This window comes from Pristiophorus japonicus, chromosome 10 (assembly GCF_044704955.1).
Source record: "Pristiophorus japonicus isolate sPriJap1 chromosome 10, sPriJap1.hap1, whole genome shotgun sequence".
Classification (NCBI taxonomy): Eukaryota; Metazoa; Chordata; class Chondrichthyes; family Pristiophoridae; genus Pristiophorus; species Pristiophorus japonicus.
The window spans coordinates 131,518,827-131,534,850 of NC_091986.1; the positions used below are offsets into that span (position 1 = coordinate 131,518,827).

The 16,024-nt window shown below is 45.2% G+C and overlaps 1 protein-coding gene across 1 annotated transcript in view; it reads left to right on the forward strand.

The window, feature by feature from the left end:
- LOC139274796 (interleukin-18 receptor 1-like) overlaps positions 1-16,024 on the forward strand; it is a 177,904-nt gene that overhangs the window by 148,993 nt on the left and 12,887 nt on the right. Inside the window, exons 10-11 of the mRNA XM_070891490.1 lie at positions 197-340; positions 2,920-3,084. Coding sequence (XP_070747591.1) covers positions 197-340; positions 2,920-3,084 — 309 coding nt within the window. The remainder of the gene's footprint in view (positions 1-196; positions 341-2,919; positions 3,085-16,024) is intronic.

Below are 16,024 nucleotides of genomic sequence, written 5' to 3' on the forward strand. Positions count from 1 at the left end.
TTATGGAGAGCGAGCAGGGAAGTGGAGCCGAGTCCATGATCAGATCAGCCATGATCTTATTAAATGGCGGAGCAGGTTCGAGGGGCCAGGTGGCCTATCCTGCTCCTATTTCTTATGTTCTTATTAAATATGTATTAATAAAAATGTCACAGCTACAGCAGCAAAATTTATACTTAAAGTATTTTTTCTCTCATAGGCAAGAGTAATTTTCATGGAATTGTGAAATTGCTCATTTCCATTATTACTGTGCTCATCGTTGTGGCAATTGTATGTGTACAATTCAATATACAAATTGTCCTTTGCTTCAGGGATATGACTGGTAAAGATGAAACTTTTGGAGGTAAGAGCATGTCAAAGTTCTGAATTTTCACAAAAAAACTTTATTTAAAAACAGAAATTGTGCATTTTGCAACAGTGACCACACATCAAATATAATTCATTGGACATAAAGAAAAATTGGGAAACCCCGAGCATGTGAAAGGCACTTAAATAAATGTAAGTTCAGTCTTCTTTCTTTCTTATCGGCACACCATAACCTAAATGCTCATCTCCAATTCATTCATTCATTCAAATTTGGACATATATCACCGTTCCTTCATCATGTCAAAATCCTGCAATACCTAATCTAACACCACTGTGGGAGCACCACAAGAACTACAGTGGTTCAAGGGGAAAGCCCACCAACACATTCTCAGGCAAAAGGGGATGGGCGCTAAATGCAGCCTTTCCTGCATTGCCTACATCCTGATAACAAATTATAAAAAACTTTGGGCCCGAATTTGCGTATCTTCCCAGTTGGGGGCGGTATCCTTTCCGAGGCTGGGCATTTTGCGCCCATCGCAGAAGAACCACCCCGGAAGCAAACTGGGCTTACCGCCCCTGACAGGAAGTGAAGTGTGATGTCGCGTGCTCCACTTTCTATCAGGGGCGCTACCCAGGCAAACGTTGGAGCGCTACAGGGTTACAGAATTAGAGCTGGTAAGTGGGATTAGACTGGATAACCTCTTGTTGGCTAGTGCAGATACGATGGGAAGTACTGCAGGCAATTTTCCCAGATGTTTTTTTTCCTAATTGGCCTGGGATTTTATCTGGTTTTTGCCTCTCCCAGGAGATCACATGGCTCCGGTTGAGGTGGAGTGTAGAATGTTGTGGTGCAAGGGGTGTCACAGTTGTGTGGGGCGGACTGGTTGGGCCGGATCCTCGTTACCTTTCCACCGTTGTTCATTGTTCATAGGTTTATATGTAACCTTCAGGGCTGCTGACCGAAGGCCGTGTGGCTCTTTGTCGGCCGGCGCGGACACGATGGGCCGAAATGGCCTCCTTCTGCGGTGTAGATTTCTATATTTCTATTTCTATGTTTCTGTGCTACACGGTAGCACTGACGCATTCCACGGGCCCTCCCGTTCCGTTAAAGGGAGGGACATGCAAGCTCTGCATGCCTTTTGATTGGCCTCCACTCAACCACTGGGAATGCGGGGTGCTGTGGCTGCAGCCTGGTACCAAAATCGAGTGCTGGGCTGCACGATCACGGCACGGACCCCGCAAAATCGCAAGACAAAGTGCCGACTGGTAAGTCGACGAAAAGAAAAAACCAGTGTGCATCTTCCCTTTAAGTTTCGCCCCGCAATCAGTGTGCGGCCCGGTTCATGATCCGCGAGGCCAATGCTGACATTGTCCGCGGCAGCCTCACGGGGCTCTGCCCAACGTTTGCCGAGGGGCGAAAACCAGCCGCTGCAGGGTGAAAAGGGGTAGCCGTGCATGGCGATGACGTTATCGCCGGAGGCGCAGCGGCCTGGGTGCTACCAGCGGGGGTGTGACGCTACTGCTTCTGCGCCTCCGCTAACTCCCGCACATTTTTGCGGGAGCCGGTATCTCCACACCAACCCTCACCCACCCCCGGCAAAAACACTTTCGAGTCCATTTAGCGCCCCCTGGAGATGCTAATGGGAGGCATGCAACAGGTGAAATTTTCCCCCTTCATATTTTAGTTGTGGTTGTATCTGTAAATAGGCCCGCCATTGTGTTCTCTCCTAGGATAGATCCTAACTCAGCTCTCACACATGAAACGTATGAGCCATTTACCAGAGATCAGTAACTAAGGTCGTTTCTCATTGCTTTCCTCACAGTTTTTAATCTTTCGAGTATGTTCTCCTAAGTGGGATGCAACCAAGGCTAAAGAACCCCACCAACCCTTTATGATGGTGGGGGTGGGAGGAGGCCACCCGCGCTTAAGTATCCCTGCTGTACATCAACTCAGTATTCAGAGCTGATGCTCTGGTCTCTTGTTGGAGTGCGGACCAAACCCAACACTTCTGACTGAACCAGTTGTCGTCGTCTCCAGACACGAGTACCCCATTGGATATCAAACTGTATTTAGAGATCATATTCTAGTTTCCACTTGCTATCTGGAATGGGGCTTGAACCCTTCACTTTCTGACTCAGAGGTCAGAGCTCTACCACTAAGCCAAAGGCTCCATCCCTGTAAATAAATAACAATCCTGATAGAAGCCCTGAATAAACTGAGAGACCACATATAGTATGCCATTGCTAGATCATGTTACATGCAGAAGTCTCGCTCATCTCACAAAGTGTATACTGAGGCATGATCCGTGCAGAAGGAAAAAATTAGCATACATTTTTTTTGAGGGGGCAATTCTTGGTATAGGTCCCCTTTGTTTTGCTATAATTAAAACCTCATGTAGTGCACAAATATTACTACTTCCCAGGTGTTGCAATTTTTTTATTTTTCGAAAAAAGATATGAAATTTCAACATGCTTCCACAAGACATACTAAAATTTGAACTTCCAGTCCAGTGCCTATGTATAAAGGTGAAACAATTGAGGCTCTAAACTTTAAACACAAATCAAGACATGTTCAGCTATGCTGATTGCTGCTGATGCCTTGGATCTAATTTTCAGATAGTAAGGAATATGACGCATATGTGTTGCTCCTCAAGAGTGATGAGACTCTCCTCAGTGCTAAGGAAGAACAACAATTTGCTTTGGAACTGTTACCTGCAATTCTAGAAGTACAATTTGGTTATCGGTTGTGTATATTTGAACGCGATGTTTCTCCAGGAGGAGGTAAGGTGGATTCATTCTTCATCTAACTGTTTCTTTATTCTGCTAACACTAGTATGGACAAGTGATTTCTACTTTGTTTTAAGTATTGTATGTTCAGTGTATTTGGAGATAAAAGAAACATGTTTAATAATACCCCTTGGAATAAAAAAAGCCCAGACCTTTTACTTGTGGTTATTAGTATTAACGTCAAAGTTACTGACTTGTATACATATAAATGGATTTCTGTTCATATCATGGGTGGGTGACACTTTGAGTCAACATCAAAGTAACTTGTACACTGGCTACAAACTGTTGCCGATGGCAACCATTATCAGCACTGAACGGAGCAAGCAATGAAAATTGGACCTGTCGCTGTTCAAAGGATGGAAGATGGCCATCAGCAGCAGTAGATGAAATTTGTTTAAGTAATATACTTTCTTTTGCTTTTACTTGAAATATATTTTAAAAGAGGAATCAATACTGTTTTATAAAATAGCAGATTATAACCAGAAATCTATTGCTAATGCATACAAATACTAATTATAATTACTAAAAAATGGTTAGGTTTCCTGAAATGAAGGACTATCAGTGAGCAATACCACGGGACATCTACAAGTGGTATATTTAAAAGCTTGCCCTATTGTTTCTACCAATTTCAAATCAATAATGTAGGATGTAATGTTTTCATATCACACAAATAATTTCTTGGTATAAATATAGAATAACTGCATAAAGTAAAATGGACTGTCATGAATATCATTCAGCATTCCACTCAGACCCTGAAATAATCCTAAAATACAGAAAAAAGAACAATTTTCACAAAATTCAAGTACCACACAATCCCAAATACAATGATTTGACATTAGTCTCACTTTTTGATCCCGTTATATATTGGAGATTAGTTAATCTTTGACAATTTTAGTCTGAGTGCTTAAAGTGCCACACAGTGGTTATCTGCGGTAATGATCTTACATAAGAACATAAGAATTAGGAACAGGAGTAGGCCATCTAGCCCCTCGAGCCTGCTCTGCCATTCAACAAGATCATGGCTGATCTGGCCGTGGACTCAGTTCCACTTACCCGCCCGCTCCCCGTAACCCTTAATTCCCTTATTGGTTAAAAACCTATCTGTGATTTGAATACATTCAATGAGCTAGCCTCAACTGCTTCCTTGGGCAGAGAATTCCACAGATTCACAACCCTCTGGGAGAAGAAATTCCTTCTCAACTCGGTTTTAAATTGGCTCCCCCTTATTTTGAGGCTGTGCCCCCTAGTTCTAGTCTCCCCGACCAGTGGAAACAACCTCTTTGCCTCTATCTTGTCTATCCCTTTCATTATTTTAAATGTTTCTATAAGATCACCCCTCATCCTTCTGAACTCCAACGAGTAAAGACCCAGTCTACTCAATCTATCATCATAAGGTAACCCCCTCATCTCCAGAATCAGCCTCGTGAATCGTCTCTGTACCCTCTCCAAAGCTAGTATATCCTTCCTTAAGTAAGGTGACCAAAACTGCACGCAGTACTCCAGGTGCGACCTCACCAATACCCTGTACAGTTGCAGCAGGACCTCCCTGCTTTTGTACTCCATCCCTCTCGCAATGAAGGCCAACATTCCATTCGCCTTCCTGATTAGCTGCTGCACCTGCAAACTAACTTTTTGGGATTCATGCACAAGGACCCCCAGGTCCCTCTGCACCGCAGCATGTTGTAATTTCTCCCCATTCAAATAATATTCCCTTTTACTGTTTTTTTTTCCAAGGTGGATGACCTTACATTTTCCGACATTGTATTCCATCTGCCAAACCTTAGCCCATTCGCTTAACCTATCTAAATCTCTTTGCAGCCTCTCTGTGTCCTCTACACAACCCGCTTTCTCACTAATCTTTGTGTCATCTGCAAATTTTGTTGCACTACACTCTGTCCCCTCCCCTCCAGGTCATCCATGTATATTGTAAACAGTTGTGGTCCCAGCACCGATCCCTGTGGCACACCACTAACCACCAATTTCCAACCCGAAAAGGACCCATTTATCCCGACTCTCTGCTTTCTGTTAGCCAGCCAATTCTCAATCCATGCTAATACATTTCCTCTGACTCCGCGTACCTTTATCTTCTGCAGGAGAGTATCAAATTAAAAACCAATGCATATAAGGTGGCCAAGGTTAGTGGGAAACTAGAAGATTGGGAAAATTTTAAACGACAGCAAAGAATGACCTTTTGTGTGGCACCTTATCGAATGCCTTTTGGAAATCTAAATACACCACATCCATCGGTACACCTCTATCCACCATGCTCATTATAGCCTCAAAGAATTCCAGTAAATTAGTTAAATATGATTTCCCCTTCATGAATCCATGTTGCGTCTGCTTGATTGCACTATTCCTATCTAGATGTCCCGCTATTTCTTCCTTAATGATAGCTTCAAGCATTTTCCCCATTACAGATGATAAACTAACCGGCCTATAGTTACCTGCCTTTTGTCTGCCCCCTTTTTTAAACAGAGGCGTTACTTTCGCTGCTTTCCAATCCGTTGGTACCTCCCCAGAGTCCAGAGAATTTTGGTAGATTATAACGAATGCATCTGCTATAACTTCTGCCATCTCTTTTAATACCCTGGGATGCATTTCATCAGGACCAGGGGACTTGTCTACCTTGAGTCCCATTAGCCTGTCCAGCACTACCCCCCATTGATAGTGATTATCTCAAGGTCCTCCCTTCCCACATTCCTGTGACCAGCAATTTTTGGCATGGTTTTTGTGTCTTCCACTGTGAAGACTGAAGCAAAATAATTGTTTAAGGTCTCAGCCATTTCCACATTTCCCATTATTAAATCCCCCTTCTCATCCTCTAAGGGACCAACATTTACTTTAGTCACTCTTTTCCGTTTTAAATATCTGTAAAAGCTTTTACTGTTTTTATGTTTTGCGCAAGTTTACTTTTGTCATCTATCTTTCCTTTCTTTATTGCTTTCTTAGTCATTCTTTGCTGTCTTTAAAATGTTCCCAATCTTCTAGTTTCCCACTAACCTTGGCCACCTTATATGCATTGGTTTTTAATTTGATACTCTCCTTTATTTTCTTAGTTATCCATGCCTGGTTATCCCTTCTCTTACCGCCCTTCTTTTTCACTGGAATATATTTTTGTTGAGCACTATGAAAGAGCTCCTTAAAAGTCCTCCACTGTTCCTCAATTGTGCCACCGTTTAGTCTGTGTTCCCAGTCTATTTTAGCCAACTCTGCCCTCATCCCACTCTAGTCCCCTTTGTTTAAGCATAGTACGCTCGTTTGAGACACAACTTCCTCACCCTCAATCTGTATTACAAATTCAACCATACTGTGATCACTCATTCCGAGAGGATCTTTTACTAGGAGATCGTTTATTATTCCTGTCTCATTACACAGGACCAGATCTAAGATAGCTTGCTCCCTTGTAGGTTCTGTAACATACTGTTCTATGAAACAATCCCGTATGCATTCTATGAATTCCTCCTCAAGGCTACCCCGTGCAATTTGATTTGACCAATCGATATGTAGGTCTTATGCTGTAAACATTCACCAGACAAAATGGGGATGGTAATAAGAGCCTGGAATTTGCAGTCAGCAGCAAAGTGAAGATGTTTGGGTGGACTGAAAATTTTTGGTGGGGAATGTCACCGTCGAGGGGTTAGATCTGCAGTGCGCATGATGATTGGAGAAAGAGTCAGACTGAACACTGTGAACTCAAAGTAAAGTGTGACCATAGTCTTTTATTTGCAGGTCTCCAGAGTGCCTCTCCAACCTATGAGGCCTCCTTAAATACCTGTGTCCCAAGGGATTATGGGATCCCTTGGGACTCCAGGGGATGAGCCCTCTGGTGGCCGTACAGAGTAAATACAAGTTTACATATATAACAACACTCCACCCCCAAAGTCAACAGTGAGTCGATCTGGGGCCCTTCTTGCCCTGGTTGATCGTCTTGGTGTGAAAGCTGGTGTTGGTGAATTAACTGTTGGGCCCTCGCTGGACTGCTGTGCAGCTGTGCACCTGACCTTGCTGGGCTGCCTGGTGTGGTAGGTCCTGCTGGGCTGCTGTGGATGATGGGTTCTGCTTCGTGGCCAACCGCAGTGCCGGTTCCCACTGGTGTGTATGTTGGGGGGTCAAAGAAGGTGGGTTGCTCAGGATAGTTCGTAATTCTGAGTTTGATTTGGTCCAGGAGTTTCCGGTGAATGAGTCCATTTGAAAGTTTGAACCGAAACACCCTGCTTCCCTGTTTGGTCACGACAGTGCCGGGAAGCCACTTGGCACTTTGTCCATAATTCAATACAAATACAAGATCATTGATTTCAATCTCACATGACACATTTGCTCTATCATGGTATGTACTTTGTTGAAGCCGCCTGCTCTCTACCTGTTCATGTAGATCAGGGTGAACTAATGAGAGCCTTGTCTTAAGTGCTCTTTTCATGAGCAGTTCAGCAGGCGAGATCCCAGTGAGTGAATGGGATCTCATGCGGTAGCTAAGTCGGACTCGGGATAGGCGAGTCTGCAATGAGCCTTCCGTTACCCTCTTCAAGCCCTGCTTGATGGTTTACACTGCTCTCTCTGCCTGACCATTGGATGCTGGTTCAAACGGGGCAGATGTGACTTGTTTGATCCTGTTGCGGGTCATAAATTCTTTAAACTCAGCACTGGTAAAACATGGTCCGTTGTCGCTCACCAGGACATCGGGTAGGCCATGTCTGGCAAACATGGCCCGCAGGCCCGCAGTGGTGGCAGCGGACATGCTAGCCGACATTATATCACATTCAATCCATTTGGAGTACGCATCTACAACCACAAGGAACATTTTACCCAAGAACGAGCCTGCATAGTCGACATATACCCTAGACCACGGTTTGGAGGGCCAAGACCATAAACTTAGCGGCGCCTCCCTGGGTGCATTGCTTAACTGCGAGCATGTATTACATCTATGAATGCAGGACTCTAAGTCTGCATCAATACCGGGCCACCACATGTGGGATCTGGCTATCGTGGGTGGGTACTGTGGAGGTCACTGATGAAGGTGTCTCTACCTTTCTTGGGAACCACTACTCGATTGCCCCACAGAAAGCAGTCTGCCTGTATAGACATTGTATCTTTGCGCCTCTGAAACTTCCTGCATTTCCACTGGGACACTGGACCAGCTCCCGTGAAGCACACCCTTTTTGACTAGGGACAATAAGGGGTCCTGGCTCGTCCAGGTTTTGATCTGCTGGGCAGTGACGGGTGATTGCTCACTCTCAAATGCTTCCATAACCATGGCTAAATCTGCGGGCTGTGCCATTTCCACCCCTGTGGTGGGCAATGGCAGCCTACTGAGAGCATCGGCGCAGTGTTCTGTGCCTGGCCTGTGGTGGATGGTGTAGTTGTATGCGGACAAAGTGAGCGCTCATCTCTGTATGAGGGCCGATGCATTCGTATTTATCCCCTTACTCTCGGAAAACAGGGATATGAGTGGCTTATGGTCAGTTTCCAATTCGAATTTTAGCCCAAACAGATATTGATGCATTTTCTTTACTCCATAGACACAAGCTAACGCTTCTTTTTCAATCATGCTGTAGGCCCTCTCAGCCTTAGACAGACACCTGGATGCATAGGCAACCGGTTGCAATTTCCCCAAATCATTAGCTTGTTGCAATACACACCCGACGCCATTTGACGACACATCATGTGCTAGTACCAAACGCTGACATGGATCATACAACACAAGCAATTTGTTGGAGCATAACCATTTTCTAGCTTTTACAAAGGCATTTTCTTGGCTTTTGCCCCAGGCCCATTCATCCCCTTTACGCAGTAAGACATGCAGTGGTTCTAACAGTGTGCTGAGACCTGGTAAGAAGTTACCTAAGTAGTTCAGGAGTCCTAGAAACGACTGCAGCTCCATCACGTTCTGTGGCCTCGGTACGTTCTCGATTGCCTCCGTCTTCGAATCGGTGAGCCTGATGCCGTCCGCCGCGATTCTTCTCCCCAGGAACTCCACTTCAGGCGCCAGGAAAATGCACTTCGAGCATTTTAACCTGAGCCCCATGTGGTTGAGTCAACTAAGAACCTTCTCCAGGTTCTGCAGATGCTCGACTGTGTCCCAACCTGTAACCAAGATGTCGTCCTGGAAGACCACGGTGCGCGGGACCGACTTCAGTAAGCTTTCCATGTTTCTCTGGAATATCGCTGCATCTGATCAAATTCCAAATGGGCATCTGTTATAAATGAAAAGACCTTTGTGCGTGTTGATACAGGTAAGGCCCTTCGATGATTCCTCCAGTTCCTGCGTCATGTAGGCTGAAGTCAAATCCAGCTTCGTGAACATCTTTCCTCCCGCCAGCGTTGCAAAGAGTTCGTCGGCATTTGGTAGTGAATTATTGGTCCTGCAGGGAGAAACGATTGATAGTTACTTTGTAATCGCCACAGATTCTGATGGTGCCGTCTCCCTTGAGGACTGGGGCAATAGGACTGGCCTACTCGTTGAACTCGATCGGTGAGATGATGCCCTTTCTTTGCAGCCAGTCGAACTCAATCTCTGCCCTTTCTCTCATCATGTACGGTACAGCTCTCCCCTTGTGATGGATGGGTCACGCCCCCGGAATTAGGTGGATCTGCACTTTTGCTCCTTGGAATTTCCTGATGCCTGGTTCGAACAGCGAAGGGAACTTGTTTAAGACCTGGGCACACGAAGTGTCATCAGCAGGCGATAGCGCTCGGACGTCATCCCAGTTCCAGTGTATCTTTCCCAGCCAGCTCCTGCTGAGCAGTGTGGGACCATCGCCCGGTACCATCCAGAGTGGTAGCTTGTGCACCGCTTCATTGTAGGAGACCGTTATGGTAGCACTGTTGATTACGGGAATCAGTTCCTTTGTGTAAGTTCTTAGTTTCGTGCGAATTGGAGTTAAGACTGGCCTTGAGGCCTTGCTGGACCACAATTTCTCGAAAGTCTTTTTGCCCATGATGGACTGGCTCGCGCCCGTGTCCAGCTCCATTGACACCGGGAGTCCATTTAGTTCAACATTCAGCATTATCGGGTGACAATTTGTGGTGAATGTGTGCACCCCATGTACCTCTAGGTCTGAAAATCTGGTTCGTCGTGATCCTCCGTGGATCTGTCCTCCTCTGCAACATGGTGGTTTTCAGGTTTAACAGGCTTTGCAGCTCGCCTCCACACTCGTTGGAGGTGTCCCATTGTTCCACAGCCCTTACAAACGTACCCTTTGAATCGGCATGAATGGAAATGATGATCACACCCGCAGCGCCAACAAGGTGTTCATGGCCTTACATTCATCACCCTTGATGGTGGACTCTGAGACATCTGCGGACGTGCAGCTGCAGGCATGTGTGACCTGCCCTGTACGTTGCGATTTGAAAATAACATCACTTTGTTCACAGTACTTGTAGCAGCACTTGTGTGCTGAGAGATTTTCTTAGTATTGTCACTGGTGGCAATGAACGCCTGGGCTATCGCTATGGCCTTACTCAAGGTTGGGGTCTCTATAGTCAAAAGTTTGCAAAGCATGGTTTCGTGGCCAATGCCAAGCACGAAAAAGTCTCTGAGCATGTGCTCCAAATGTCCTTCAAATTCGCATTGTCCTGCAAGGCGTCTTAGCTCAGTGACATAACTCACCACTTCCTGGCCTTCAGACCTTTTGTAGGTGTAGAACCGGTACCTCACCATCAGAACGCTTTCCTTCAGGTTCAAATGCTCTCAGACCATTGTGCACAAATCATCGTATGATTTCTCCATGGGTTTCGCTGGAGTAAGCAGATTTTTCATGAGGCCATACGTTGGTGCCCCACAGATGGTGAGGAGGATCGCCCTTCGTTTGGCAGCGTTCTCTTCTCCATCTAGCTCGTTGGCTACGAAGTATTGGTCGAATCGCTCCACAAAAGTTTTCCAATCATCTCCCTCCAAGAATTTCTCCAGGATGCGCACTGTTCTCTGCATCTTTGGCTTCGCTATCGTCACCAGTTGTTATGTATGGAGAAAGAGTCAGACTGAACACTGTGAGCTCAAAGTAAAGTGTGACCTTAGTCTTTTATTTGCAGGTCTCCAGAGTGCGTCTCCAATCTGTGAGGCCTCCTTAAATACCTGTGCTCCCAAGGGATTATGGGATCCCTTGGGACTCCAGGGGATGAGCCCTCTGGTGGCTGTACAGAGTAAATACAAGTTTACATATATAACAGTGTGATGATGCGCTTAAGATGGATCGACAGCAGCATAGCGGTGGATGGGGGGGTGATTGTGGGAGATCGGGGCACCACCGGGAAAACTTGGGAGGGCAATTGGGCTAGCAGTGGCCATTCCACCAAAAGTCGGTGGCCACTCCACTCCACAACGTGGATGCCGATTTGCGGTGGTAGTATAGGCCTTAAGGCAAGGGGCAATTTCAGCCCCTGGGTCTTTTCAAACTTAAGTACCCATATCTTGGGAGGATTTTATAGCACATCTTCTGGTCAGAATAATAGGTAATTCCTCTCACCCCGAGTCTGATAAGTAATTCACTCATCTGAAACCTTTCATGTCTCTATATTTTAACAATGCTACTATGTTCAATGTTGCTCTGAACTTTCCTCTTATTTCTTATAAACTGCAAATATTCAAAAAATTACACATTGGTCTCCCTGCGTTCTCTCGGTGTTGAAATCAAAAGATTTAATCATAGAGGTGTGCTCACATTCTGAGAACATACTTCACTGAGTCGAATACATAGGCCCAAATGCCCAGGTGTGATTTATATTGCGGTGTTGCTTTTGGAATTAAAGCTATCTTACAAAGGGGTAAACTCCACCTTGCAGCTAGGTGTGGAGTGAAATGCAGCTGTGCAGTCACGCCAATATAACCAAGCATTGAAGCTGTTATCCGTAATGATTTGAAACAATGAAGGACGGTAAGACATTCCTCCCATTCAGGCTCATTGGGCTGAATTTTTATCTTGCCGTTGGGATAGGTGCAGGGTGGCCATGGATCGGGTCGGGAACCCTGACTTTGTAGTGACGCATCTTGCAGTGGCTTTTTAAACTCAGCCATTGCAATTGAATCAGACTTCTGGGTTTCCCAAGTCTGATGACATCACGAATGACGTGACTTCAGCTCAGCTACTTAAAGGAGCAATGCACAGATGACAATTGTAGGTTGGTCTAGGTGCAGGAGAGTTTGGTGCGGGAGACAGTGCATTTTTGACCGAGTAAATTCGTTCTATAAAGTTGTACAGATTGATAAGCAAAAATACAGGCTCAGAGCCAAAAAGCTGGCCCCAGATTTAGTTATATCTCCCTGGAAATCCTGATCCAGCGAGTCAGGTACGTGGAAGCCTTCATCTCTGGTGATGGAAGCAAGAGACCAGCTGCCAAGACAAAGTGTGCATGGCTGGAGAATGCGGAAGAAGTGAACAGTGGGAATGTGGTTTCCAGGTCGTAGATACAGTGCAGTAAGCGATTTAATAAGAAGATAAGAACATAAGAAATAGGAGCAGGAGTGGACCATTTGGCCCCTTGAGCCTGCTCCGCCATTTAATAAGGTCATGGCTGATCTGATCATGGACTCAGTTCCACTTTCCTGCCTGCTCCCCATGACCCTTTATTCCCTTATCGCTCAAAAATCTGTCTATCTTCACCTTAAATATATTCAATGATCCAGCCTCCACAGCTCTCTGGGGCAGAGAATTCCACAGATTTACAACCTTCTGAGAGAAGAAATTCCTCCTCATCTCAGTTTTAAATGGGCAGCCCCTTATTCTGAGACTATGTCCCCTAGTTTTGGTGTCCCCTATGAGTGGAAACATCCTCTCTGCATCCACCTTGTCGAGCCTCCTCATTATCTTATACATTTCAATAAGATCACCTCTCATTCTTCTGAACTCCAATGAGTATAGACCCAACCTACTCAAGTTATCTTCATAAGTCAAACCCCTCATCTCCGAAATCAACCTAGTGAACCATCTCTGATCAGTCTCCAATATAAGTATATCCTTCCTTAAATATGGAGACCAAAACTGTATGCAGTACTCTAGATGTGGCCTCACCAATACCCTGTACAGTTGTAGCAGGACTTCTCTGCTTTTATACTCTTTCTCCCTTGCAATAAAGGCCAACATTCCATTTGCTTTCCTGATTACTTCCTGTACCTGCATACTAACTTTTTGTGTTTCATGCACAAGGACCCCCAGGTCTCTCTGTACTGCAGCACTTTGCAATTTTCCTCCATTTAATTATAATTTGCTTTTCTATTTTTTCTGCCAAAGTGGATAACCTCACATTTTCCCACATTATACTCAATCTGTCAAATTTTTGCCCACTCACTTAGCCTGTTTATATCCCTTTGTAGATGTTTTAAGTCCTCCTCACAATTTGCTTTCCCACTCATCTTTGTATCATCAGCAAACTCGGCTACATTACACTCGGTCCCTTCTTCCAAGTCATTAATATAGATTGTAAATAATTGAGGATCCAGCATCGATCCCTTCGGCACTCCACTAGTCACTGTTTGCCAACTGGAAAATTACCCATTTATCCCAACTCTCTCTTTTCAGTTAGTTAGCCAATCCTCTATCCATGCTAATATATTACCCCCAATCTTGTGAACTTTTATCTTGTGAAGTAACTTTTTATGTGGAACCTTACCGAATGCCTTCTAGAAATCCAAATACACCACATCCACTGGGTCCCCCTTATCCACCCTGTTTGTTACATCCTCAAAGGACTCCAGCAAATTTATCAAACATGATTTCCCTTTCATAAAACCATGCTAACTCTGCTTGATTGAATTATACTTTTCCAAATGTCCCGCTACTGCTTCCTTAATAATGGACTCCAGCATTTTCCCAACAACAGTTGTTCGTCTAACTGGTCTACAGTTTCCTGATTTTTGTCTGCCTCCTTTTTTTTAAATAGGGGCGTTACATTTGCCGTTTTCCGATCCGCTGGGACCACCCCAGAATCCGGGGAATTTTCGTAGATTACAACCAATGCATCCATTATCTCTACAGCTGCTTCTTTTAAGACCCTAGGATGTAAGGCATCAGGTCCATTTTATTTTCTCTCTCTTTGCTTTTGTCATTTGCCTTTCAACACTTGGCCCATGGGAGCAATGCTGAAAGTGGTAAGAATTACAGTGTTGGCAGTAATTTTACAAAAACAAGAAGTAATCCTCACTTCTCTGATTTTGTTGCACTTGGAGGAAAATAAAAACCTAAACCCATTCTCTGACATCATAGTTTCACAAGAGAACAAGTCTGAACAACAACAAAGCCATTCATTTTGTGCAGAAAATTATGCAGCCTGTGAAGGAAGGAGTGCTATTTTAAACAAATTTACTTAGTTTTCCAGCTCTATTGGCTATCAGGTCCGCCTTTAGTTCCATTATTTTACCCAGTACTATTTCATTAGTGATAGTGATTGTATTAAGTTCCTCCCTCCCTATATCCCCTTGATTATCCACTACTGGGATTTTTTTAGTGTCTTCTACCGTGAAGACCGATACAAAATATTTGTTTAACATCTCTGCCATTTCCCTGTTCTCCATTATTAATTCCCCATTCTTATCCTCTAGGGGACAAACATTTACTTTAGCCACTTTTTTCCTTTTTATTTACCTGTAGAAACTCTTACATCAGCATGAGCAGCACAATGTCACAGGCGATGGCGACGATGTGCTCATCCATGGAAAGGGTGGCCACTTGCAGGGAGCATCAAATGCCCCGGTCGAACAAGTGCATGCTTGCTCTGAATAGCTTATGGACTCTGATTGCAGCCACATCCAGGATGGCTAGTAACCTAGATTCGGCCCTTAATCACCACACTGATGTGCAATAAAGTGTTCTATAGCTCCTTACTAGCAGGGAAGTGTGGGTGGCCCATGGAAGGGTTGATGGTGAGAGGGGATATGAAAGTGGGGGCTCTTCTCAAAGTATTCCAAGCTCTTCCCCCATTTCCGCCTCCCTGCCCTCTCCCCCGCCCAGTCAGAGCCCCACATGATGCCCTGATGGCCAAGTCTGTCTCTGCACAGGTGCAGGAGGAGCAGTCTTTGGTGGACCCCCAAAATCCAGAGGATGTCGACCAATAGTGTCTAAGCAGTCAGAGCAGGGAAGTGAACAGCCTGCCTCTAGCTCCGCTGAAGCCACAGAGGTTGTATGTCATTGAAGTAGTACAAAAAGAAAAAGGACACAATTGTAGATGCACAAGCGGATGCACATGGTGTGTTATTAAATGTTAGAAGGTTAAGACTCTGTTGAAGTTATGAGCCACATAAATGTAATCCTTTGCACCACTTTCCTGTTGTCCATTTTGCCTGCTAGCTGGAAAGGGGCCTTGTCAGTTGGAGTGAATAGTGAGACATTACTTATGTACGAGCAATGGGTGTCTTAGACAGGAATGGTTTGGTCATTGTAGGACTGTTTTGTGGTGGTGGGGGTGTTGGCTCAGCAACTGGGTGCACTGGTGATATTTAACTAAATCGTGCCATTGAGGCCATCCCAGTGATGTGCCATGTCTACTCCAGGTTTCTCCTCCTCCCCCTCCTCATGTTCCTTCTGCTCCTCCTCCTCATCATCATCTACCTCATCCTCATCATCTACCCCCTCCTCCTCCTCCACATGGGCACTGCACTCTGCTCCGTGCTCGTCCTGCACTCCAATCCTCGCTGTTGTGCAGAGCGCAGCAAACAATGATCATTCTGGAGACCCTGGCTGGTGTGTATTGAAGGGCTCCTCCAGATCTGTCTGGGCATCTGAAGTGCATCTTCAGCATCCTGATTGCTTGCTCTATGACACATCTCATCGTCATGTGGCTTTGATTATTGCGCGTTTCTGCCTCAATGCTTGGCCTCCTCAAGGTTATCAACAGCAGTGGATTACTCCTTGTCTCCAAGCAGCCAGCTGGTAAGTCTGGTCAGAAATGTGAGGAGAGTGGACTGGCACAGAATGAATGAGTGATGACAGCTCCCTGGGAATCTGGC